Source organism: Furipterus horrens, unplaced genomic scaffold (genome assembly GCF_987537825.1).
Source record: "Furipterus horrens unplaced genomic scaffold, mFurHor1.1.pri manual_scaffold_7, whole genome shotgun sequence".
NCBI classification, from domain to species: Eukaryota; Metazoa; Chordata; class Mammalia; order Chiroptera; family Furipteridae; genus Furipterus; species Furipterus horrens.
In genome coordinates this window covers 3,884,561-3,910,480 of record NW_028327177.1, presented here as the reverse complement: position 1 = coordinate 3,910,480, position 25,920 = coordinate 3,884,561, and the positions used below count along the sequence as shown (strand labels likewise).

The 25,920-nt window shown below is 53.2% G+C and overlaps 1 protein-coding gene across 1 annotated transcript in view; it reads left to right on the top strand.

The window, feature by feature from the left end:
• Window positions 1–19,256: 19,256 nt before the first annotated feature.
• Window positions 19,257–25,920, top strand: part of KHDRBS3 (KH RNA binding domain containing, signal transduction associated 3) — a 93,638-nt gene continuing 86,974 nt past the window's right edge. Inside the window, exon 1 of the mRNA XM_090283331.1 lies at window positions 19,257–19,554. Within this exon, the coding sequence (XP_090139457.1) occupies window positions 19,467–19,554 (88 nt within the window). The 5' untranslated portion in view covers window positions 19,257–19,466. The remainder of the gene's footprint in view (window positions 19,555–25,920) is intronic.

Sequence of the window (25,920 nt, the reverse complement as noted above, 5' to 3'; positions counted from 1 at the left end):
ATTCAGGTTTCAGGTGATTCCCCCCCCTGACCCCACGTCTAGTCCTCTTGTAAGTGACCAGGAAGCCCAGGCTACTTACTCATTTATTTTTTACTCAAAACGTGGGGGGAAAACCTTTTCTTCTTTTTCACTCCTGAAACCTAGTCACACGCCTCCCTACCCACAGGGCCTCTTTCCCCCTCACTCGCAATGGGCACGTCTGGGAAGAGCTGCAGAGACTGCTTAGGAATATGAAGCCATGAGGGCCCTGGCGGGTCCCCCGTCACTGTCTGCTCTTCTCTCCTGCAGGGACAGAGCAAGAGGCCGGTCAGAAGGTCACCCACGGGGAAAGGTCTCGAATGCAGAACAGACGCGGACACCCACGCTGGGGACGGGGACCCTCTAAGCTAGTGAGGCCGTAATGGTTATTTTCCGGAGGCCAGTGAAACAGCCAAAAGGTAACAGGTAGCTGGGGAAAAGGGCAGCTTGGCGGGGGGCCAGGATGGGTGGAAGTGGCCGCTAAATGCATGATCCCCATTAAACCCTCCAGGTCTGAAAGGCGGTCTGCTCCCCGCAGAAACATCACAGAGGCCTCCAGGCTGCGGTGACGCTTTTCAGAGGCTCAGAGACACCCTTTGGAGCCCAGGTATGATGATCACTGAGTTTTGTCCTGGCTGCACAGTCTCAGGGCCTCACCAGGCCTTTTTTCTGCATAGAAGAAGGGGAGCATTGCAGGTGGCGGGGTGAGGACGGCGCAGCAGGCCGGCCCGAAGCCACAGGACGTGCTGGCTGGGGCCGGGCCGCAGGCCCACACCTCAGAGAGCCCGGCTCACAAATGAGCTCCCCCGTCCTGTGTGCCGGTCACCCCACAGCCGCCGCTGTCTGGGCGCTTTGAAGGCAGACAAATTTATCTCCCGGCAGCCGGGGACTCAGAGGGAACAGGTACAGAGACAGCAGTGACAAGGCATGAACTTGAAAGCTGCTCCTGCTGGTTTGCAAAAGGGAGGGTGGGGAGCTCCAGGGGAAGAGACAGACCTGGGCTTTAAAGCTAGCCCCGCGGGGGGCATGACCTTCCTACACCACTGTTCCCCGAGCTGGGGGCGGGGCCTGGAGGGCTTGCTGGGGTGCACGGAGGCCCCTCCCTCCCAGGATGGAATCCAGTCTCTGCTGGAATTCCTTTGCAAAAGGCGACCTCTCCACCAATGCTTGTGCCCCAAGCCTCCAAGGCCCTGAAGGAGGTCGTCCTCCCTGCAGCCCCCCAGACGGAGGAGGGCAGTCTCTGGAACTCCCCGCCCTCCCTCCCAGCACGCTGCCATCCTCAGATGAGGACCGGGGGAACCCTCATCTGGTGTTCTGAGCAGGGGCCAGGGCAGGTCCCCTCTGGCTCTGCACCTGAGGCATGTTCCTCCCTTTCTTTAAGTGTCAGTCACCCGTCTGTCACGCGAAGGCACAGACTGGCCACCTCTCGTGTCCTTGTGCCCCCCTCCCCCCGTGATTGCACTGGGCCCTCCAGAGAGTCCAGGACAATTTCTTTCTTTTAAAGCATGCTCATTAGGAATCCTGATTCTGTCTGCAATCTTCGTTTCCCCTTTCTGTAAAACACACAGAGTCACAGATTCTGGGGATCAGGACACGGGCATCCTTGAGAGGCCGTTATTTCACTCCCTGGAGACCCGGACCCCAGATCTTAGACAAGTCAAGAAACTTCCCAGGCCTGTGACCTCGTCTGTGGCCATGGAACCCCTAAGCGGGATGAGGACTCCTGCTCTAAACTCCCAGCCCCTCCCGGCAACAGTTTATTCTAACTACTTGTCTAGAAGCTGCATTCTTCCTCAGACTGTAACTCCCAGGAGGCAGGAAACAGTGTCTGTCTTGTTCATTTCTCTACCCCAAGCACACAGTGTATCAGTCAGCATTTGCTGCGTTAGCAAACACCCCCACCCCCGACACACATACCACCAAACCACACTGGGCTAACCATGATTTAGTCAATGCTACTGGTTAAATTCAAGTCTATTGCATGTGTTTTCACATTCAAAGACCCAGACAATGTTGAGGATGGATAATTCCCTTACAGGGGAAAAAGCAAATAATTGAGAATAATAATGCCTTCTACCCTAATTAGAATTTGACAAAAAAACATTCCTTACCAAATAAGTGAGCTGCAGCTGTCAAAGAGGAAAGAATCAGGAATGAGTGGGATGTTTCTGTATATTACGCTCTCTTTTCACCTTCCTGACGAGTTTGCCAGGATGCCTTATGATTTCTGTCTTCAGATGACTCACCTTCGTCCTGGTGTAAGAATTAAACCTGATTCTCTGGGGCCCTAATGTCCACATCTTTCATCTGATTTATTTTGCTTGAAGAATTATTTAGAGGATAAGGCATGCTAAGGATTGACCCTGAGTATATGAACATAAATTATTATTAGCTGCCGAATTTCGATTAATATATGTGTCTAAAACCCCTCAAGTCCTGTCTTATGAGCGTAAAGAATGCTTGCAGCAAGAGCCTGAATCCGTTCTCACTCGTCAGATCCGTTCCCAGTTCGCCTCTTGAGGCCAAAGCTTCTTTCCCTGTGGCCATGTGGAGTGCTTGACAGGAAACGGGCCAGAATCGCATTTGCTTTTCCCGGCCACCAGGATCTGAGAGTCAACGGTTCCGTAATCCAATTGTCTGTGCCAATTTCACTCAAAATAATTGCTGATGAAACCGGGAAGAAAACTTCAGCAGATCTGAAAACAGATTAGGCAGAATCTGCGGCACAAGGCGCTGATATTAAATATTGTCCCAGCGCTTGGGCTCGACTGGATATTGAATCTAGACAGAGGCTGGGTCATGGGATTTGGACGAAAGCCAGGTAGAATCAAGTCTCCCGTTATTCACGGCCCTTCGTTTCTGAGCTGGGAGCTGACTCTGAAAACAACTTACCTGTCTTCCCCTCGGGTGCGCAGTGACGGAAGATTTGCCTTCAGGAAGTGCGTCACCCGCAATGAAAGTAACCCTGCGGAACCGTCTGCTGATGTCTGCACGCTGGCACGCGGGAGCCCCACGTCCTCGGAAGCGGACAGAACCTTTCTCACGTAACAGGTGAAGAATCTGATTCTCACACACGTGCACGGAGGGACAGGCCTCAGATTCAGAGCCGGGGTTCGAGCGAGAACTTGATCATCGCCCTGGCCCACACGGCCTCTCAGTCTGTCCTGAAGAGCGGTAACCACACCGTACCCTTGAGGGCCAAGTCTACCTTGAAGAATCCTATTTAGCTTCCTAGCCTGATGGGTTTAATTCTATTCCTGCCACAGTCCACTTCATAAATGCCGCACAAGAAAAGCTGACTGTAATTAAAAAACCAGCTATTCAAACAGTTGTGCATTTGCAAAGCTGAGGACAAATTGAATTTTTCAGCAACATATTGTATTTTATATGCAAAAAACATCTCCATTAATTTGTTTACTCAGCAAACATTCATTAGTTCCTCGCTGCCGGCAGGCACTGTGACAGGCGCTGGGAACACAGACGATAGTGACCCGGGATCTGTCTTGAGGAGTGGAAACCTTGGGGAGGGGTGACGGACCAAGGAAACCGGTGTCCTGATGCGGCTCCCCTCTGCCTCTGGTCTCCTCCCCGCCCCAGACCACCCCTCTCACGGGTTCCTGTCCCAGAGTCATCTGGGGATTTTTCCTGTTCGCTGGCATTGTCCTGACATAGTGGCTTGTTCTCTGCCCCACTGAGAGGGTCCAGAATGGCTCCAGGCATGAGCATTGGCCTCTCTGCTCCTGTGACCCAGACTTCAGCTGCGGTCCCCTGCTCTGGCGAGAGCCAGCTTCACCAGCGTCAGTGACATTTCCCTACATCCCTGGCCCGTGGAACCCCAGCACGGTGTGACTTCTGCTAAGTCCAATAAGCTCCCTTTCTCTTATTCCTAAAGAAATAAAACTATGAGGTGCATCATGCTGAAGGCAGTCTTTGCACGGGGCTGGGTGCTGAATCAAGACGTGACTATCCTCAGCCAGGCAGGGGGCTGTCCCCTGCCCCACCAGAAGTCCCTGGCCCCTTAGGGTGAAATAGTGGACAGTTCTGTCACCTAATGTTTATGTAGCCATTAGCAACACAGGAACATTACTAATGTCTCCATAAAGGATCAAAACGCAATGAAACGGTGCACCTATAGCGTGATGTCCGAGGCCTGAGGAGGGTGGGGTCTCTGATACATGCCACCCCGCTTTCAAGGAGGAGCTCTCACTAACTGGACTGGTCAGATCCGAGGTGGTTGAGTCACTGCACCCCAGAGCTCAGGACATGGGGGTGACCCTCCCCTCTTTGTTCCGTACTGAATGGGATCCTTAGGCTCCCTCCTCCCTTATACCCACAGCAGGAGTAAGAGGCCCCCTTTCCTTGATTCCAGGTGATGGGCGAAGGGAGATAAGATTGGAAATCTGATTTGGGGGCGAGGTGGGAGACCCTCTAGGTCCCTATCTGAGGCCACTGGTGTAGCCCAGCTGACCATAGTGCTCCGGGTGAGCTGGCAATAAGATATTGCTTTAATTTTTGCCTTGTGTTGATTCTTGTGTAGGTATCTTCTTTATGGAGCTCCCTGGGAAAGATGTCTGTGGTCTGGACAGACTCCTCAGCCCTCATGACATCTTGATGCCCTCGAATAGCAACCCAACCGACACATGTTTATTGAGCAGCTACTATGTGACGGCACTGGGGATACAGCAGAGTACAAAGAAGATGACAAATGCTAGCCTCATTCCAGAAGGAGAAAAAGACACTCAATGGCAAAACAAAAGAGCGAGCTATCCATATAGTGTGCCGTAAGGTGACAATGGCTAGAAAGGATGACTAAAAGGTCCTTGTGCATATGCCAGGGCAGGAGAGTGGGGGACGCAGGACTGGCTGGACTGCCGTGAGCATGGGTGAGATGCTAGGAGTGGGGCCAGGGAGGAAGCAGAGGCTGCGGCAGGAAGGACCTAGGAGGGCTCCTGGGGACAGTGGCCTTGGTGCCCAGGGAGGTGGGAGCCTCAGGAGGGGGACACGATCTGACGCCTGTTTGCAAGCACTCCCCCTAATGGCAGACATGAGAACTCACCCAGGGCGCCAAGGTAAAAGCCCCCAGAGCCCTTTGGAGATTAAGCTCAAGTGGAAAGGCCAGACGTAGGGCCACTCGTTTGTTTTTATTTATTTTTTTAAGTATGCATTTAGAAACGCAGGGGATTTGTGGGAAACCTGATTCCCCATCGGCCAATATGCCACACAGAGGCGCCCTGCCTGGATGGCCGATTTTGACCCTGTGAGAAGATGGGAGCCAGTGGGAGGGTTTCCTGGCCTGTCTGGTGGGGTGACAGGTCCTGAAGACGAGGCAGCTGCTGTTCCTATTTCTCCCCTCATGGTGCAGACGGGGCGGGCAGGATGCTGGAGTACCCTGTCCAGGCCTGTCTTCCTACCGGCACCCACGGCGGTTCACAGCTGGTCCCGTTTGCTTCTAGGGAAGGAGGTGGAGTCAGTGACCTAGTCAAACGGAACAGCTACCCCTGTGAGGGCTGGGGCCCTGTCTTAGCGTTTCCTGCGCCCTGCCTGGTGGCCAGCCCGAGCTGGCGGAAAATCGTTTCTTCAGCGAACACGGGGGCAAGGACGATGGGGAGACTCACCGCTCTGTGCCCCTGCCATGGAGGTGATGGTGCTCTCACTGGTTGCAGACGTGCGTGGGCACCTGTCGTGTGTTGGGTGGGATCTGGTTATGATGTCATCTCCAATCCCCCCAACAAGCCAGGGACGTATTCTCATCCCTATTTTAAGATGAAGACACGAAGGCTATAACCATGGGATGATTTCGAGAGTCCCACCACGGCTCTGAATCACAGTCAGGATTTGAACCCAGGTCTGCCCACCACTTTTCATCCTGCCACGAAAAGTAAAACTGTCTTCCCACGTGAATCATGATTTCCTCATCAGCCAGCTCAACACAGTCGAACCAGATTCGAATTCCGTGGTTCTCAGCCAGCAGGTCTGGATTTCACTTGTTGTCAGAACAATCGGAGGGCATCAGACAGTGCTCCCTGCACGGCGCGGAGGCGAGGACAGGGCTGTCCTGTTGTCCAGGGGAGTGGGAGCCACAGAGTTGTCCTGGGTCTACAGGTGCTTTCCTGGCTCTGCGTGCGCCAGGGACGGGGGAGGGACCCATGGTTCCTCAGGTCCCATGCTCCCACTTCAACCAGAAATGCTGAGGTCTTTTGAGGTTTTGGGTGGGAGGGATACAGGGCCAGACAGAAGAGAAGAGAAGGAGGAAGGACGGAAGATGTGAGTTACCTCTACCCAGGGATTTCTGTTCAAGTTACAACGAAGCCTCAGCTAGAAAGAATGAAACCGTGCGGGGAACAGTTTGCAAAAGAAGACGGTATTTAGGGGCCAGAGATAACAAATTCTGAGATGAGGACTCTGCCTATTTTAGGAATTCCTTTGCAATCAAGTCCTGCAGAGGGGAAAAAGGAGGGGCCACATGCATTATGGGAAAAATAATGGTGTTGCTATCCTTTCCACAGATCTTTAAATACAATTTGTCCCTTTGCTTAATTAATTGCAGATGGCAGAGAACATATTCTGCGGTAAGACTTTGTTCTATTGACACTACCACCTAATGAAATATAGATTATTTTAGACTACTTCAGAAAATGTCTTCTGCGTGTGGATTCTGATTACACAGCTATGAAAACAAGCGTGGAGTCTCTGGCCAGACTTCTCCTTTCCCCACATTTCACCCTCGTGGCTCCTCAGTCAATTGTTTTGTGTCTTTACATGTTAGCACGGGGTTTCATTTCAGAGTTAAATTATGTTATGTAAGAAGAAAGCATTGTTCAGGCATAATGAGACAACATTTTTTTAAAAGGCAAGTGGGAATGAAAATCATTCCCCCAATGGAATTATTCTAATTGGTTTTTGTTGATGATTCATAACAGAATCAGAAAGAAAAAAGAAACATTCAATGGATGTCTATGAAGTGATTTCATTAAATGTGATCACAGGCTACCAGAGGTAGAAAGACCTTAGCCATAACCCAGCTCAGTCCACGTTTGTGAAGATGAACTGATTAAGTGAGAGAGAACCTGGCCTGAAACATGCTGAGCTCAGGGAGGGGGCTTGGGCTTTGGGAGGAGAAGAACTGAGCTCTGCCTCATCTCCAGCCACGGCAGTCCTAAAGACCCGGGGCCCGGTCTCCCGCTGTGACGTGAGGACTCAGGACAAGGTGGCCTCCCTCCCGCCTGTCACCCTCCTGACCACCAGGTTTGAGCAGGCTGCTCTCTCTTCTTCCTCCAGGGCACGCTCTGCCAGCTGTGCGTTCTGTGTTGATGTATGAGCGTGTCTGGTTAATACACGTCTTCCCTAGGCGGAGCAGACACCGTCGCTCCATACGGACGCAGCCGCCTCCCGGGCCTTCCCAGGGCCTGGCACGTGGTGCCCAATGAGATGCCGCGTGGAGAAGTGAATGAACCACAGAAGCAGGTTCTGGTCATCCCGGAAGTCGAGACTATAATCTGAATTTCCTGAGTACACGTTACAGGAATCAAACACACATACACACACACAGACTTTTTGCTCACATAGATTTTATTTTATTGGAATGGATGTGGATTTTTTTTTTACATAATAGGCTTTTTAGACTTGATATGTAACAAACAATTAAGTAAGTTAACACTCTTTTCACACTCTCCTCTGCTAAAACCCGGGAGTCCGATGCTCCTCCTGAGCACAGGGAACGAGGCCCTGTTTCTGAGGCCCTCGCCTCCTCCTCCTCCTCCCTCACCGTTCTCTGGGTCGTTCTCTAGAGCATCTCCGTAAGCATGTTTTTCTAAATGCTGAAACTAGTTCTCCAAACCAGTGTCCTTTCTTTTCCTTTTTCCTGGTATGGAAAGTGCCACATCTCAGAACTGATCAGCCCAGTATAAATGTGTTGGGTATGAACTGTATGCAGATTACACAGAACTGATTACACGGAAAGCCTTCCCACAAACTCATGGCTACCACAGCGCTGCGTCACTTGTGTCTCTGCCCAGCTAGCATTTCCTGAGCACCCCTGGCCTCTGGGCCCCCGGATGGCACCGCCCAGCAGGGAGGCGGGTGCGTGAGGAGTTTGCTGCCCTGCCCCGAGGAAGCCCTGTGTTCTGGGAGCCCAGTAGAAGCCCCTCATCCAGGAAGGATGCGCCACCGGGACGGGCTGTCTGGTGCGTATGTGAGGCACCCAGGAGAGAGGAGGGTTGGGGAGCAGGACCCCAGATTCTGGAGCACAAACATGAAACAGACAAGCCGGCATGCAGTCCCGGGGGCTAGGGACAAGCACTCTAATGGTTTCGTTATAATAAGATGAGCGCTTTGATGAGGGAGGCTCAGAGAACGGCGAGGGCTCTGCAACACCAGGGCCATGGGTAGGCTGACGCTCGGGTGACCGGTGATACAGACCATGGGGGGCTGACACGGGACCCGGCGGGGCGCGGTGTGGGCACACGCAGTGGTCGCCCTCAGATCCACCATCCAGTTCAAGGCCTCCAGCGGCTTAGAAGCAGGGTGACCTCTGGCCTCAAGTTCTTTATCTGCGAAACTGGACTGATGCTGTCCTCTGGTTGACTCTGCACAGAAGTCTAATTTCAACTGCTCTCTGCAGCCAGTCCTAACAATTCCAACACACTGGCCTCTTCACAGCTCCTCCGCTTTCTTCTCAGAAGAGGGTCCTAGTTCTTTATTCAGAAAAAGTGCTGCTTAACACAGAGATTATTCAGACAGGACTTCCGGCTGTGAAGACACAGCCCAGCCCCCGCGTGCTGGTTCCCCTCTCGGTACCCCTCGCTCTCGTCCAGGGATGTCAGGACCTGCCGACCTAGCAAGTCCCCAGACCCGTGTGATACAGAGAGGGGCAGAAGGGGCAGAGGACAGACGAGGAGGGATGACGGAGAGAAGGAAAGAAGGGAGGGAGGAGGGAGGGACCACGTCAGCCCCTCGGAAAGGTAAATCTGTCACCCGCTAGCAAGGTCTAGGCCTAAGTGGGCCAAGGTCCTGCTTTTTCCAGAACCTTCCTGAAAGAGGTGAATGCAAATCAAGAGCAGATGTAGATGGCAGACGGAGGGATCTTGAGACCACAGAAACCCTCAGTCCCCACCCCGAGGAAGTTCACGCATGGGGCAGGGCCCGCAGGACAGAACGAGGATGCCCGGGTAACCCACACGCGGACACGGCTGGACGACACAAGGGGAAGGAAGAGAATCCTCCTTCCTGAAATATTGTGAGGACTAGAGAGAAAATTTACATGAAGGCCCTTGGTTAGAATGAGTGTTCCACCCACTGTAGCTGCTTCTGTGGTGTTTCCGGACTTGACCGAGTGGCAAAGTGGGAAGGGCCCAGGTTTGGAGTTCGATGGTCATAGCTTTGAAGCCTGACTTGCTGGTGCTGTGCAGGGTCCCCTGGAGGAAGGTGTTGATTTGGGAGGATGCTGAGCGTCGGGGAGCAGAGGCAACCCCGCGTTTATTAAATGCCTATTGCATGGGAGTCTCTCTGTGCACGGCCTTACGTGAGCCCTGGTGTTGAGAATCTACCACATTGACGGGATCTTCTTCATTACTCTTAGCTTCACTCCCTTCCTTATGACACCGTAATTTTCATTTTGCAGATGAGGAGACCGAGCATCAGCACGAGAGGTGAGGTGGCTTGTCCGCTGGCACGCCAAGCGGCAGAGGAGGCCCCTGGGCCAGGCCTGCGTGTCTGGGAGCCCCACGCTGGTCCTGCTCTGTCCCAGACCTGCCCCTTAGCCTGGCGTGACCCGCCTCTGCCGAGTCGCAGGCCTGCCTCCTTCGCGCCCTACCGCTTACCTCTTTGGAGGGGCCTTCCCCGATCCTGCTACCAGGTAGGTCCCCTGGGTCCTTGTCATCACTGCGCCAGCCCTTTCCCCTTCAGACAACTGGTCACAGGCCCCAGCTGCACATCCCTTTGTTCACGTGAAAATAATACAAAGCCATCGCCTACTGAAGACGTATTATCCTGGCACTATTCTGAGGACTTTATGGTATTATCTCATCACATCTCAGGCCAGTCTTACACACTCAGCACTTAGTGCTGGGAATGTGCTACTTTAGGTCATTAGCAATGCTGTGAGGGTGACATTAATATTTTCATCTCACAGATAATGGAACTGGGACGCAGAGAGGCTAAGTCACCTAGTCAAGATCATAGAGCTGGTACGTGGCACATGGCATATCTGTCGCCTCCTCTGGACTCCATGCCTAATGAGGGCAGGGACCCTGTCCCTAAGCCCCGGAACGTGACTGACACAGTTACATACTCACTACACACGGGGTCGAGAAGGAGAGGAGTACCAAGGAAGGAGAACACAGAGCTCTGACCTGGTGGGGAGGTTTCCTCTGTGCTCAGACGCCACTGCTGTGTCTGTGACCACGCTGGTCTATTGATGGAGAGTCCAGGCACTGGCTTAGGGGCTGCGGTCCAGGGACCAGTGAGTGTGTGTGTGTGTGCATGAGTGTGAGAGTGTGTATTTGTGTGTGTATGTGTGTGTCAATATACATGCATGCATGTGTGTGAGTGTGTGTATGTGCATGTGAATGTATGTGTGAGAGGTGTGTCTGTGTGTGAATGTAAGTGTGTGCATGTGTGTGTAGTGTGTATGCATGCATGCGTGTGTGTGTGTGTGTGTGTGTGTGAAGCGCAGTGTGTTTTGTCATACTGCACCAGCATGGAGTTCTGGCGGAAGGACGAGCTTGAACTTACACCACTGCTCCCGCCCCCAGGGAGAGAAGCCGCCCACGGAGGAGCCGCTGGGCTCTGAGTGCGAAGAGGAGGAAGGAGGCGATGGAAAGTGGGTTGGCAATGAGAGCCATGGCAAACCTCGGTGCTACGAGCAAAGGGGACATCGTAGGGCCTGGAGCAGCCGTTCAATGAACTCCGGGTGCATTTCCCCCAGCCCAGAGGCCACTCTGACTGGGGGGAGAAGACGGCAGAGGAGCCAGGGCCAAGTCCCCCAGGCCTCGGTGGCTGGGTAAAGGGTTGCTGCCCTGCACTTGAATGGATGGCAACGGACACCGCTGAAGTGAGGAAGACGTGGGCAGACGCGCGCGATGAGAGGTGGGCTGGGTGCAGCGCAGGTGGTGGACGAGAGCGCAGGAGGCTGGCGAGCAGACCGCGGGGGAGACAGTGGGGGAGAGCGCTGTGGGGGACCTGAGATGCTCAGAAGGGACAGCAGGAGCCCGGCAGAGTCCCTGTGGGCTGAGGAGGGGGCGTTGGCATCCGGGGCTGCGGAACAGTGGAGAGGTGTTTGCTGGGACTCAGAGGAAGTTGTCCCCATGTCATCATCTCATAGCGTCTCCAGCAGAAGAGGTGTTATTTCTCCGGGACATAATATTCCATTCCTCCCTACATTTCAGGAAATCTAGAAAACAAAACATCAACAAAAGAAACAGTTTCTGTGGATTTATTTTTCTCTATCTACTTTATACAGTCTGTTTGACTGAATGAGAAGCTCAATTTTATTTCAAAGGGGTCATTACTTACTATAACAATTACCATTTGCTAAGCCCTTACTGTGCCAGATACATAATATTAGTTAACAAGTCTTCATATTTCTGAAAGGAGGCATTTACAGCTGAGGAAATTGAGGCTTAGAAAAGTTAAGTCAGTGGTCTTAACTCTTCAGACATTAGGAGACCTTTTAATGCTAAAAAGATAAGAAAAGTTTAGTCACCGGCTAAAGGCTGTCACATCTCTTGGAACTGGAAAGCTGGGTTCCAAAATCTCTGCTCTTCCCACTGTTGAGTGAGAGCCCTTCTTTTGTCCACAGAAAAACAACAAAGCCTTTTTGAAGTTAGCACCAGCAAGAAGCATCACTGTGCATTACTTGGGAAAAAAAAGACAAACCCTGCTGTACACTTGTTTTCAAATTCATTCTCATCTAATTAACTGAGGTCATCTGTGAAATCCAGTCTCCCAGACCAGTTGCCTCCCAGACTTCCTCGATGTGTGTGGACTTCCAAAGACAAAAAGTAGAAGGAAACCACTTTCATTTGCTACATAACTGCTTCGTGCCTGAAGGCATGTTTGTCACAGAAGTCACTATGCCCATTTCACAGATGAGAAAATGGAGGCTCAAGGAAAGGTGACAGGACTGAACCCAGTCATACATACAAGCCAGTAAAGGAAGGAGGAAGGATTCCATTTCCAGCCTGCTAGTCACCTCTGTTGTGGGTGGTTGGGAAGGATCAGTGGGCTTTGTTTTGTCCAAAAGATAAAAAAATGAAATCACTCTCAGGCTATCGAGTGGGAACCCGTGGAGCTCAGTGACTTGTGTCAATGAATGGACCTCTTGGTTTGCTGGCGTCGGTGTTTTTATCTTTTTCACGGACAAGCACAGTTTTGATTGGCTCCCAGCCCCCAATGGGAGAACAGTGTCTGAGACCAGTGCCCAGCACTAAGGAATCAACTGGGCAAAAGTTGTTGACAGAACTGAGAACGCTCTCTTCATTCATGAAACCTATTTAAAGCACCCACTATGTGCCTAACCCTGTTCTCAACACTTTCAAATATTAACTAACCTCATAACCTCTCAGTGATGTAGGTACTACGACATTCCTGTTTGACACGTGAGAAAACTGAGGCACAGAGCTGTTAGGTGACTAGCTCAAGGTCACACAGCTAGAGGAGCTGGCTCCCGAGGTTATGACCTTCACTAAGCAGCCCTATATCGGATCTAAGCCCAGGGTTTCTCGGGCAAAAGCTTAGACTGGTGGCTTTCTGGCTGATTTTCCTTTTCCTGAGGACAGAGAGCCACCACTCACGAGCCCTGTCAGAGATTTTGTTTGAAACGCTCGCCTCTGTTGTTACTACGCTAACGGGACCACAGAAGAAGTTTCCGCTCTGCTTCCCGGGAGCCCGGGGAGGGAGCTGTCCATCCCGCTGGTGCTGATCTGCTCGTGGGCTCCCTTTGCAGGAGGGATGGAAGTTCACTCAGCTTCCTGAGCACACGGTCTGTATCACCGCGCTTGTAACAGGGCGTTGCTAAGTGCCCCCCACTGTTCTAACCACTTCTCTGTGATAGCTCATTCAACCCTTCACGTGGTAAGTGAGAAATCTGACAATGAGAAGGTCAAGTACTGTGGCCAAGGACTCAAGGTTCAAAATGGGGGAGCTGGGATCTGAATCTGCAGGTTCCGTCTCCAGAACCCCCGCCCTCAGCCACTGTGGCTACAGCTTCCGCAGAGGAGCAAAGGCTCGGGGCCTCCCGGCCTCCCACCAAATGGGCACAGCGAGGCAGGTCCCCACAGAGCTCAGTAACCGGGCCCGCACGAGTCAAGAACTGGTTTTAATGGTTGTTTTTAATTTTAACTAATTGGTTTAAATGGAAAAATGGAAGCAGTGTAAGATGTTCGCCCATTAAACACAACTTTGTAGTTTTATAGTTGTTGTAGGACCCCATTTGACTTTAACCATTAATTTGTGCGCTAGGTACAAAGCACATATTGGATTTCAAAGACTTAGTATAAAAAGAACAGGGATGTCAATTATCTCACTAATATTTCAAAATGATCGATTACTTGGTAAAATACTCTTCTGGATACATAGGGCTAAACGCCCTGTCTTATGAAAGTGAGCTTCACCTGCCTCTTTTAAAATCACACTTGCAACTCATTCTGTGCCATTCTGTGCCCACCGAGTGCCAGGCTCTGTACTACGCCCTGTACACCCGTTTATTTCATGGAGCCTTCAAGGACCTATTTGTGGCACTGCCTTCGTTTTACAAAAGGGAAAAGAGAAGCCAGAAGAGGCGACTTTGCCCAGACCAGCCAGCAGGTGAGAGGCAGGCTCACGGCTGTGTCTGGCTCCTCCGCTTCCAGGCTCGGGGTGACATCACGGAGAACCACGCACAGACCACTATGGCTTGTGCATCTAAGTGGCTGCAGCAATGCCATCCTGCCACCAGCCTGTGTGACTCAGAAGACCTGGCGAGAATGGATCTGCAGGGTGCGTGCGTTCTGACAGGAAGCTGGAGCTCCCCCCACGTGCCAGCTGCCATCTGAGGCTGGATCCAGTCAAGCAAGGCCGCCTGGGTAGAGCCAGTGCCCTAGTCCTGCCCCCATAAACAGCAAGCGCGGCATGATGAGGTGTCATGGACCGCCCCACTATGAAGCCAGATGGGTCGTGCTGAGTGTTGGAGAGTGGGAAGACTAACGTCATGTTATGTAGAACCCGAAGACTGGAATTGACAGAGGCACTGAGCAAGACCACAGGCTGGTCGCCAACAAAAGCTCATTTTTGTTTGGAGAAGAAATGTTGCATTGTGAAACTCGAGATACACGAGCACACAAGTTCAACGTTAGGGCTGATGGTCTCCCACAGCCGTTTTTGTTAAATTACCTCCTCATTGTTTAACTCCAGCAAAACACAAGCTGGCATTTTTATATGTGACCTGGACGTGTTTACTCTGGCAACGGAGTCTGAAAATGTCATCACCCCCTGGGCAGCTGTTTGGGCACTAAGGGAAACTTGACACTTGCAGAAATGTTTTGCTTCTGACCATTTTGCCAAACTCAGACATGTGCGGTTTCACTGTCAAGTATGCTGCTGACGTGGACGGAATTATTTTTTATGTCTCTATGCAGACTGACAAGAACAACGGGGTGAGGCAATGGACGCGGATCTCTGTCCTACTGGGGGAACCATGTTTCACATTCCAGCAGCGCCATACACATCACAGTGTCTTACAAAGCTCCTGGGGTCGTGATAACTTGATGCCCTGCTGAAATGCAGCCAGGGCTTTGATGGTCCAGCATCGCATATCGCCTTTCAGGCCAGAAAGCAGAGGATGCGGGGGCCGCCTCTGCATACAGGGAAATAATAAAACACATTTTGATGGTGGTGACGTCTGGGAACTCAGAGCACTTTTCAGGGTTTCCTCCGCAGATCTTCATTGTTGGCATCAGCCCTCAATAAAAGGAGGAGAACAGCTGCTGTTAGCTGCCCTCTTACAAGCTCGGAGATAGAGATGGATTAGCCAGCCAGGCAGGGATGGGGTCAGTGTGGGGTCCCTGGCCCCTCCCGCCCTCCCCCTCCTCCGGGCCCTGGGCGTGTCTGTTCTCATTTTCCACCGCTACTTTCTTGAGTGTTTATTTTTGGAACAGAAGAAGGCTGAGCATAGAGAAACAGTCCTCCTTCAAGCTTTCCTTATTCTCTTGCTCGCTCTTCCCATTCTTTGTCTTTTTCCTTTCTCTTCCTTTTGTTCTTTGTCTTTTTCCCCCTCCATCCCATTTTTCCTTCTCTTTTCCCTTTTTCTTCACTCTCTACCTTTTTTGCTCTCTTTCTCTGGAGATTGGACTTCACAATCCACTCTTCACTCTACCTTTTTTGCTCTCTTTCTCTGGAGATCGGACTTCACAATCCTCTTCCGTGGAATGAGATAAAATCCCATTTGAGGTTGCCTTTTGGGGGAGACCAGGGCCAACCCAAGTGGATCAACCTGGCTCAACGTGAACTTTTGGGGGCACGCACTTCCACACGTGGCCACGAGGGGGCGCGTGCGCAATATCTGTGGTTTTATTAGCCGTCAGTGCCAGCGCGGCTCCCTTCCCCGAGAAGGAAGAGAGGCAGCCTCGGGGCCTGGAGGCTCCATCCCCGCGCAGCGAGAGGAGGGGATAGACTTGTAGGGGGCGCGGGTACAGGGACAGGCTAGCCGTCCACAGGCATGTGAGCGACGGCGCTGCACGGGCTGATTTCATCCAGCCTTAGCCATGGGTGGAGTGTGTGTGTGTGCGCGCAATTGTCCCGTGGTTACTTTGGGGTTCCTTAAACGTTCCCCTCTAAAAATGAGCGACTGCTGAGCCAGAACAGAACTGCTCACACACCACAGGGGCCTCCGTCGGGGCCCCAGTTCTGGACACTCTCTCTGTGCGTTGTCTTTCCCATCATACTTCCTTGGCGTCCGTCTCCCTGACGCGGAATGACTGGTTTCCAGGTGAGGCTGGGCCATCTTTGGGTGCTTGTGGTCCGTGACACACTCATTGGTCTCAGGTAGCTGGGAAGCGGCGCTGTTAGGAGACTGCCTTTGGGGAGAAATGGACTTGAGTGAGTGCTGCTGAGTGCTTGTCAGGAACCGGCCACCTCACCAGCAAGGGGCCGTGGAGGAGAGCAGGCTCTGAGGACACCATGGGGGGAAGGGGTTCACAGATGCCTGGACCCCAGTGGGTTAAGTGTGGGAGGAAAAATAGCACAAATAATGCTAACGAAGAGAGGAGGGGCAGGGGGCAGCAAATGCTTTAAGGGCAGTCCCTTAGGGCCTAGGATGAAGTTAGTGCTTCATTTGAAATCCTGCAACAACCCTGGCGGGTAGCAGGGGTGGTCTGCTCCCCGTTCTCAGAGACATCGGCCAAGTAAGCAGGTGAGCGGGGCCAGATGGAAGCCTCTCTGGCCTCAGCACAGTTGGGTTTGGACTTCACCACCCTGGGCACTGCAGAGTACGGGAAACCTGGAACAGGGCTCAACTTTCTTTGTTTGTGGGGGGGGATGGGGCTCACCTTTATAAACAAAAGGAAGAGGAAGCTTGTGGTATAAGCAGCAACCTGGTACAAATGCGACAATGCCTCAGGGACCCGCCCCCGCCCCCCCCCCCCCCATGTGTATCCTCAGATGATGCTGGGTCTGGCCTACTGCAGTTAGGGTCCTAAGGGCCCTCTACACACATGGGCCAAGGTGGTGCTCGGTGGGGACTGCAGGGGCCTGCGGGGACTGCGCCGCGGTTCCTGAGGGACCAGTGACCCTGCGTGAGGCTGGTTTGGGCAGCACTTCCTGTTTCCAGGCTGAGAGTTGAATCTGTGGATCTGAAAAGAAAAGGCAGCCAGTTTCTTATTGCAGCTCAGGGCCTCCAGTCCAGGGGTGCAAACCACATAGATGGAGTAAGTAACTCTGGGCTGAAGTGGCTTTGGAGAAGTCTGTTTTGTCCCTGAGTGGGCCCTGCACGCGATCTGTGCTCTGTGGATACTGGTGTGGAGCTGGGGAGACCCCCAGCCTGGGAGTCAGGAGACCAGACTTGGACACCTGCTGCTTGCAGGAACTCGAGGTTTCCCCAATCTGATTTTCTCATCTTCAAGGGGATTGGAGCGCTAGGGACCCCAGAACGGCCACCTGACGAACACCAGCAGAGTCTGCAGTAAGGTCTGGGGGAGCCTCTGCAGCCAGCGCTCAGCCAGGTTGGTGGGTGGCGACAAAGTCCTGAGCACCTCATAGAGACATCCATCTCCTTCCTCCCGGAGGACCCCACGTGGGCGCTCGTGGTGCTGGGCACCTGCCCTCTTGGAAGGTTCTGTGGGAAGGAGGGTCAGAGCAGAAGATTCAGTGCCCTTGATGTTGGCTTCCTGGTGCACAGCCCTCCCCACCAGCTGCTGGCGAGATGTCTCTGCCAACTGTTCAGATGTGGGAGGGAGGGACGGAGCCAGTTAGGAGTGTCACAGACTGCTACCGGGGAGGGCAGGGCAGGGCAGGGAGCAAGGGAGAGAGGGCTGTGGGGACCCTGGGCATGGGACCCCTTACTGGCGGCGGTGGGACTCAGGCAGAATCTCAAACTGCTCCGAGCCTCGGTCTCCCCTTTGGTAAGTGGGTGATTCAGACTGTCCAGCGGTGAGGACCCCGCAGGGTGGGAGCAGAGCTGAGGGGAGGGAGCGGTTCAGGGGACCTGGAGAGAAAAAACTATGCAGGGAAAAAACAACAACAAAGACCAGCAGGCTTGTCCTCGGTGCTGGAGACTCATCGGAGGATCTCATTATGAGTTGGCATGTTCAGTCTTCACGACCCCATTATGAAGGAGGTTCTATCATCATCCCCGCTTCTCAGAGGAGGAAGGTGAGGCGCAGGGAGGCGACTTCCCCAGGTACTCGGCGAGCTGAGCAGCAGAGCCCTCGTTCCACATCCAGGCCTCTTGCAAGTTCAGACTAAAGAGAGACAGAGAGAAAAGTCTTACTGGGGACTCTGAAACGGCCCCTGCGGTGGGAGCCTGGCAGTCTAGGGGTGGTGCAGGGGACCGGGTGTCAGAGAGAGGAGACAGCTGGGCCCTGGGGGCTGGGGCTCAGAGCGGCTTGGAGCGCCCTGTTTTCCACGCTCAGCACCTGCCGTCTCTGGCTGCACCCTGAGCGCAGCGGGTGGCCTGGCGGACAGGGAGGAAGACTCAGCCCCAGGCAGCTCCCCTCGAAGCAAAACTGAGCCCTGCCCACGAGGGGCCCCACGTCGGATGAAAACAGTTACGACCGCCCCTGAGGGCTGCCCAGCACCGGGGCAGACACAAGTGACACGCTTTGCAGGAGGCGAGGGCGGGCGTCTTGGAAGGGGGTGGAGGGAAGACGACACTGAGGCCAGGACATGATTTGGGGAGTTGTCGGGACAAGGCGGGACAGACGCGAGTCCTCGGCCTGCTGCGGGAGTGTTACTCCGCAGGCTTGAGAAATCTGAAAACGGCCTGGGGAGGCTTGGTGAGGGAGGGCAGAGGACATCAGCACCCTTGTGCACCCGGGGGACTCTCCCCGCCCAGGGGACCGGCACCAGCACGGCTCCCTCCTCCGCACCCAGGCCCCACCGCCGCCTTATGGGCGAAGAGAACGACAGCCGGGCCGGTGGCAGCTGGGGACGACGGAGACGCCCTGAAGGGCGCGCGCTTTTATGTAATCGACCTCCGCACCTCGGGTCTGGGGGTGGGCGCTCAGGGGACAGGGCGCCCACGTTATTTCCTTAAAAATGGGAGGGGACAGCAAAGCGGAATAAGTTAGGCAAGTCCCGGGGGCCTTCAAGAGCAAGGAGGCGCGCCCGGTGCCCTTTCCTCGGGGCGCGCTGGGGCGACCCCGAGCCCCGCTCCCCGTCCTCACCCCCGGCCTGGCCCCGGGGTTGCTCGCTGGGTGACCTTGGGCCAGCCGCTTGCCCTCTCTGGGCCTCGGCTGATCGGCGATGCTGTGATGGCGCGGGGCGCCCCCAGGGCTGGAGTGGAGCGCGGGGCCCGCGGACGGCGCCCCGGACACCCTCCCCTAGCGGGCCGGCAGCTCGGCCCGAGCGGCCCCACCCGGGGCGCGGGGCGCGGGGCGGGGGCACAACGCGCAGGCGCGGCGTGCGGGGCTGGCGGGGGCGGGGCCGGGAGCTGGGCGGGGCCGGCGGGGGGCGGGGCCGGGCGCTGGGTGCCGCGGCTCAGAGAGCGCCGGGCTGTGCGCGGCGTGCGGGTCGCGGTGGAGCGGGGCTCGCCCGGGACTGCCTGAGGCTCGCCGAGCGCGCCGCCCGCGCCTGCTCCCCCTGCGCCCGGTGCGGGAGCGCGGAGCACTCGGCGGGCGGTCACCCCCCGGGGACCCGGGCTGCCCGGCTTGGCTCGGCCGCGGCGTCCGGCCCGGGTTCCGCGGCGCGGTCGGGGTTTGCGGGGCCGTTCCTGCCCGCCCGCCTCGAGTCCGCGTCCCGGGCCCGGGCGGCCGGCGAGCATGGAGGAGAAGTACCTGCCCGAGCTGATGGCGGAGAAGGACTCCCTGGACCCCTCCTTCACGCACGCCCTGCGGCTGGTGAACCAAGGTGAGGGCGCGCGCGCCGGCCCTGGGGGCCCGGGCCGGGGGCGGGGGGCTCGGGGCCAGGGCAGGGTCGCGCCCGAGTAGGGAGGCAGGGGCGTGGGGGCTGGCAGGAAAGAGACCTCGGAGGGCCGGGGGTGCCCAGGCGGCAATCTGGGGGCAGGCGGGTGGGCACCTGGGAGAATGTGGGACACCTGGGGGAAGCCCGCGGTGTGCATTTGGGAGACGTGGGAAGGAGCGAAAGGCTGGGCGCTCGGATGAGACTTGAAGGCGATTCTTGGGGACGAGGAGGATACCCAGGGGAAACTTCTGGGGGGGGGCGGAGAACAGCGGGGGGCCTTGCTGGGGCGGGGGTTGGATTATGTCATTGGAAGAGGCGAGTGAGGGGGGCTCGGGGAACTAGCGGGGTCTGCTTTGCCCGAGGAACCGGAGAAGCGGCTGGAGGAAAATGGAAGGGCTGGAGGGGATCAGACGCAGAAGAGGTGAAGGGGACAGGTGCCTGGATTGTTAGCGAAGTTTGAGGACCTTGGGGGAGGGTTGGGGGCGGACCCCGAGCGTGCTGGAGAAGGACCCGTTGGTCCCGGCGGCCGAGCCCGGTTTCCTCTCCGATCCCTGGTTTTCTCCCAGGTCTAGGCTCTGGCAGCTCTGGGTGGGGGCAGTCTGCCCTCCCTGGGGTGAGCGAGTCATGACAAGCCCTGCTTGAGGCTGGCTCTCGGAGGGGGCAGGAGGGAGAAGCGGTGGCGCAAGAGCCCCCCTCGGCTCTCCCGTCCTCGTATTGGGAAGGGCTGGGTAGGGGGCCCTCCTCGGTGGCTGGCTCAGATCGCCGGCCAAGGCGCCTTAGCTGCCGGTGCCATTTTAGCCCTCCTCTAGCTAACTCGGGGTGCGAGCAGTCCTGGGAGGCACAGCGAAGGGGTGCAGGGGCTGACAGAAGCGGCCCGCCCAGGACGGCGTTCCCTGGCTCGCTCCTCCAGCGTCCCGAGGACTCTTCTGGGATGGAAGGTAAATGAAGTCTTCCTTCCCGGAGCAGTTCTCTCTCCTCCTCCGGTGTCGTCAGGCACCTGTGCTTCAGATGAGATGGACTTGGGGGCCCCCGGTCTGCGTTTCCTCCGGGTGACGGCAGAAGCGTTATCTGGCCAGGTGTCACCTTTTGCGTGGATCACTCTCCAGGGACGGTCGGTAGTTCCCGAGACAGAGCTGGTTTGCTGGTGTCAATGCCGGCCGGGGCTCTTTCGCTGTTGAAAGTGAAAGATGAGCAGACATATTCTATTTGTATATAGGTGTCTGCATTTTAAAACAGTGACCTCCCGTGTTTGCCTAACGCAGCCCGTTCCTCAGCGTGGAGTGTGTGTTGACAGATGGAGCGGCGTGGAGAGAGGCTGGCTGTCCCCAAGGACTGAAGCATATTTGAATTGTTGACCAGGCATCGGTTTACAGAGCTTTTCCCGTGTTGTCATGACTGTGGGCTCAGTTTGATTCCTTTAATCCAATGGGCATGCGAAAAAGTCATAGGCAGGCATTCTTAAATTAGGGGAAAAGAATCAAAGTTTGATTCCCGTGCTCTTCTGAACAGTTCTCCAGTTAGGTTTGCACTCCTGGCTCCTCATGGTTTGCATGTCTTTTGTTGCCTACTGGGCTCTCGTTTCTGTGAAAGAGATTTCTTTGCACATCGTCTGGGATCCGTGGTAGAAGTGTTCTGGACTGTGGAATCAAGTGACTTTTTCTGACTAGGGGAGCTGAACCAAAGCGATGGTGTGCTCAGTCGAGGAAACAATGTAACCAAAAATTTAATGAGTTATTTTAAAAGTCAGAATTATTTTTCTGTGCCCTGTTGCCACACACGGGGCTGCTCATACTTACACTCAGAGCTCTTTTGGTTTCTGTTTCTACAGTGCTAATGGCTTCCAGTTACTTGAAACAAGTATTGGACAATGTTGCCATTTAGTGCGCTTTTTTTTTTAAATGTCAAACCCGATTACCTTAATTTTCCATTAAAAATGTAATTCTTGTACGAAGCACCTTTCTCACCTTGAACAGTTATGTGAAGGAAGAAAATAGCTACTCATATGCTCTTATTACTGTTAATTTAGACTACTTCAGACTAAAAGGTTTTTCCTTTAAATCACGGGCTGATATCCAGAATGCAAAGCCCTGTCATTTAAAATATTAATTATGCTGTTATGTAACTCCGAAATTACAAGTGCCTTTCTAAAAACGTCTTAAGTCTGAATTGGAATGGTTATTAGGAAGCTTTGATTTTGAATCGGATAATCATCTTGTTATTGGCTAGAGGGGAGCATTTTTATTCTTACGTAGCTGTGTTTCTGACTAATTTTCTCTAGAGGAAACTATTGTTTCAGAGGTGGTTCAGAATCTGATCCTGGAGTCGGAATGCCGGCGCTAACTCGTCCCGCGATGATAGGTCTGCAACACAAATTTTTCATCTTAGTGCCGTCGGGCGCGCATTAATAGACCTGTTTCACGGGGAACATCTCCGGCGGCTGACACCACCTTATGTTTGAGTGGTCCTCTCAAGTCTCCAGGGGCCTTAAGGACCCCAGCTGTCTTGCTCAGTCCTGATACTTGCACCCTTGGGGGGCTGATGCTGGTATCTCCATTTTCTAGGGGGGGGGGGAGCTGAGGACCCCACTCCAGGAGCTTGTGGGCAACGGAGGTGGATTTCATTTGAGCTCATGTCTTCTGTCTCTTAGGTCACTTGTCACCTACGTTGCCCCCCGCCCCCAAAGAGGGAACCAGATCCTTGCACATGCTAATTTAAACTCCTGCAGAAATTGATACAATTAATACGCTTGCTTCCAGGTGACTCATCTTGATTTCCCAAAAAGTGTTTCTTTCTGTATTCATCTAGTGGTTCTGCTTTGAAGAAGCAAACGCTGGCGAGAGACGTATCCGGCAGGGTTTCAGTGCTCAGGCCAAGAGGCACTGGGGAATTCAGCGCCCCCTCCCCCCACCGCTGTGTTACTCCAGTAACCAGCACGTTATGATAACGCGACAGTTTATAAATGAGGTGTCATCACTTCTAAAAAATTAAGGCTTTGTTAACGTTGATCAACTTTCTAGCTGAATTTCTTTCTGATAATCTTTGAATAAAAACTTGAGCCGGGAGGACATCAATATACAGGCTCCTGAGCTGATATAGGCTGGGTTGTACACTTTTTCCTGGCTCGTGTTTTAGGATGGGCCCTAGGGACTGACTTTTATTTTTATTTTCTCAGGATAACTGGCTGTCCTTCCTCCCAACCCCCAAATATTGAATTTTTTTTTTTTTTTTACCAGAAGTAATGAGAAATGTTTACTTGATGTAAAACCAAATCAAAGAAAATAGCCTTTGCTATTCTCCACCCTCCGCACCCCCACCCCGGACCCCATATACACAGGCGCCTCTAGAGTGAATTGACATTGTAGCTTCTTGCCAAGGAGGTTAATTGGAGATGAAAGTACTGCTCCATATTTTATATTACATTTGCTAGTAGGGGATGTGCTGACTCCTGCTAAAACCCTCTTCTGAAATGTCTTACGCATTATAATTTAATCCAGCACTTGGCATGGCTTTGGATGGTTTTCAATACAAGCCCAGTAACCATTAAATAAGATTACATAACCCTGTATTTTTAATTATCGGATATAATATATGGATTGGTGGCGGGTTCACTGCCAAGTTCTATTTAGTGGTCTGTTACAAGAGAAAGTGGAAGAGAGGGGTCAAAATTAAGGTGGTCTCCATGTGTCCTGATTGATAGAGTTCTTTGTCAGTGTTTGAACATAAACATTTTGATTGCATTGATTTCTCTAATATTAGGGCTCAGTATTACTCAGGATATATATGTGAGGGGAAGCAGCATATAAAGGGTGGGTCATCGCTTGGCCTTGTGTGCATCTCTGCTTAGCAAAGCCCAATGGTTAAAGCTTACTGTTTGCGGACCCCTGTGGGAAATATTTGCGATTTGCCTAAATGTCATTCGATATGTAAAGGAGGAGAGAAGAATGAGAGAGAAAATTGCAGAATGATATTTAGGTGGGGCACTTTCATGCGATGGTGTGAGACTCTGTTTCATCCGGAGGAGGAAGTGGTTCTTTAGTTTTTAGGTGTATCGGGAATGGATGTGCGGATTCACATTTTTAGAGAATCCATTTCTGAATTCACAGTGAGCAGTGATTGTGAGGAACAGTGTCTCAGTATCTGGACTTCAGTAACAAGTCTTTTGAGACTCTGGCGGCAGAGGGAAAGACGCGGTCTTGGCTCTGCAGAAACTTGTGCGCAGAAACTTCTGTGCACGTGGGCATTGATTCGAGAGCAAGTTGAAGTTTATAGACCCCCTTTCTGTCCTGAGGAATGTCTTACTAGTCATTCAACTATATCTTTCTGTAATATTTAGTGACTAGGTGGCCTAGGTGAAACTAAGTCAGCCTAGGGACATTTTCCAGCCACTTCTCAGTGCCCGATCATGCGTGTATCATCCATGCTGGTAACAGCCCAGAGATGTCAAGGTTATTAACCCAATTTGTCAGTTGTGGAAGCCGAGATGCCAAAAGCTAAAGTGACTTACCTGGAGTGACATCCTTAGAAAATGTCTGGGGGTTCAAGCTTTGTTCTCCAAGCCTGTTGTTTTTTCAGCGTATCATGCTGACCTTGGAGAGATCAAGGTCATGCTACGATGGGACAGTAAAAGACAGACAGAGAGGAAAACCCGGGTCTCTGGTGAGCTGTTTGCTCTCTCTCACCTGTGCTAGAATCGAAAGATAAGTCATAGAGCACCATTTTCCTACTCTGCCCTTCAAATTTCCACCCTGAGGGACCCAGAAGGGTTAGATCGCCCATTTCCTGGTCCCCCCCTAGTGGCCGGTGCTTCGCTCACTCCCGCGGTCTCTGGTCTTTCCTGGGAGGGTGTGGGCTTCCCCTGGCTTTGGGTCACTGTGTCTTCAGCACCTCCCCTCATTCTTGGTCCATGGTCCTTTCGACTCCAGTCGTCCACACCCGCCTTCCTCTCAGCGCAGTGTTGTAAGTATCATAAAGGAAGAAGATTAGTTTATTTGGCAGTTCAACAGTCAAGAAAGAGCTTTGCTCATTTGGAAGTTAGAGCACCTGAGTAGAGGGGAGGGAGGGAGTCTCCATGGCTCCCAAACACAAGTGAAAGCAGGTCCTCAGTGAGCTGCCACACCCCCAGCTGGAGAGCCCCCACCCCCATGCAGACGTGGGCTCCTTCCCCGGGGCAGTGAGAAGAGGTGGCAGGTCTCCTTCGAATCCGGTGTTTATTTTTATTCTTTATGGAGGAGCTCATTTAGCCAGTGCACTCTAATGCAATTAGCTCTCCTTCCTCAAACTCCTAATGAGATTTCTCACGACAGGTCAAAACAGTGAACTTGGAGGCCTCTGTCACGTGCCAGGTAAGGCTTCTTACCTGCAGGAGCAGTCGGATGCCAGGCAGACACCCCAGTAGAGGAGCAACTGAGAGAGCAGATCTGATGCCTGCAGCCACTTGGGCGTCACAGGGCCCTCTTGCCTGTGTCGCCTTCCTCCCAAGGCGGAGTTGGAGTGGGTTACGTTTTTCTCCAGTTGAGTAGAAGCCCCGTGCTCCTTAGGATCGGGGGTAATTATAACAGGAGCTGCCAGATTGGGGGCCCCTCTGGGCCAGGTGTGTCCGGTGCCTTATTTATGCTCCCTGCGTGACCTGCAAGGTAGGGGCTTTCCTCCAATGAGGCATCCAAGACTCAGGAACTTAAAGGGCCCCTCCTAGTCCGGGTGCGCAGCTTAAAGTAATCGGGCTGAAATTGTAACGCAAGTCTGCAGCGTTTTGATAAGCTAAGCTAAGAAAAGAGGTAAAAGGACCGAACTTGACCTTGCCGTTGGTTGCTGAGTAAAAGTTGCGTTATAGTAGAAGCCAGTGAGGAATTTCCATGGGTGAGGATGAATTGTTAAAAGAGGTTCCCGAAAATCTGTTTTACCAGAAGGCAGGCTCTCCTTTCTCCTATGCTCTCCCGTTACCCGTTTCAGGCATGAGCAAGCGTTCATGGTAGGGGTTTTAATTATGTGTGTGTCCATGGTCAGGGGGGACATAGGAATACTTGCTGCCTAGCAAGTTAATACGTGATAAAGGTCTGTCTCTCTTGAAGGAACCTCTCGGAGGTGCAGGGCTCCTGGTATTTTAATGCTCTGGTTGTCACAGAAACGATTGAGAGCATGATATCCGGGATTTATAGTCAGTTTATGGTATGTTTAGAAACTCTCCGTCTTCTAAAAATAGGCTCAGAAAAGAAACAAAGTGTGTCAGGCACTTACAAGAACAGACTCCCACAGACAGTGGTGTTTGCTCTCTGAAGTGGGGGTTGTTTGAATAAACTTGCAGTTGCTGTAATA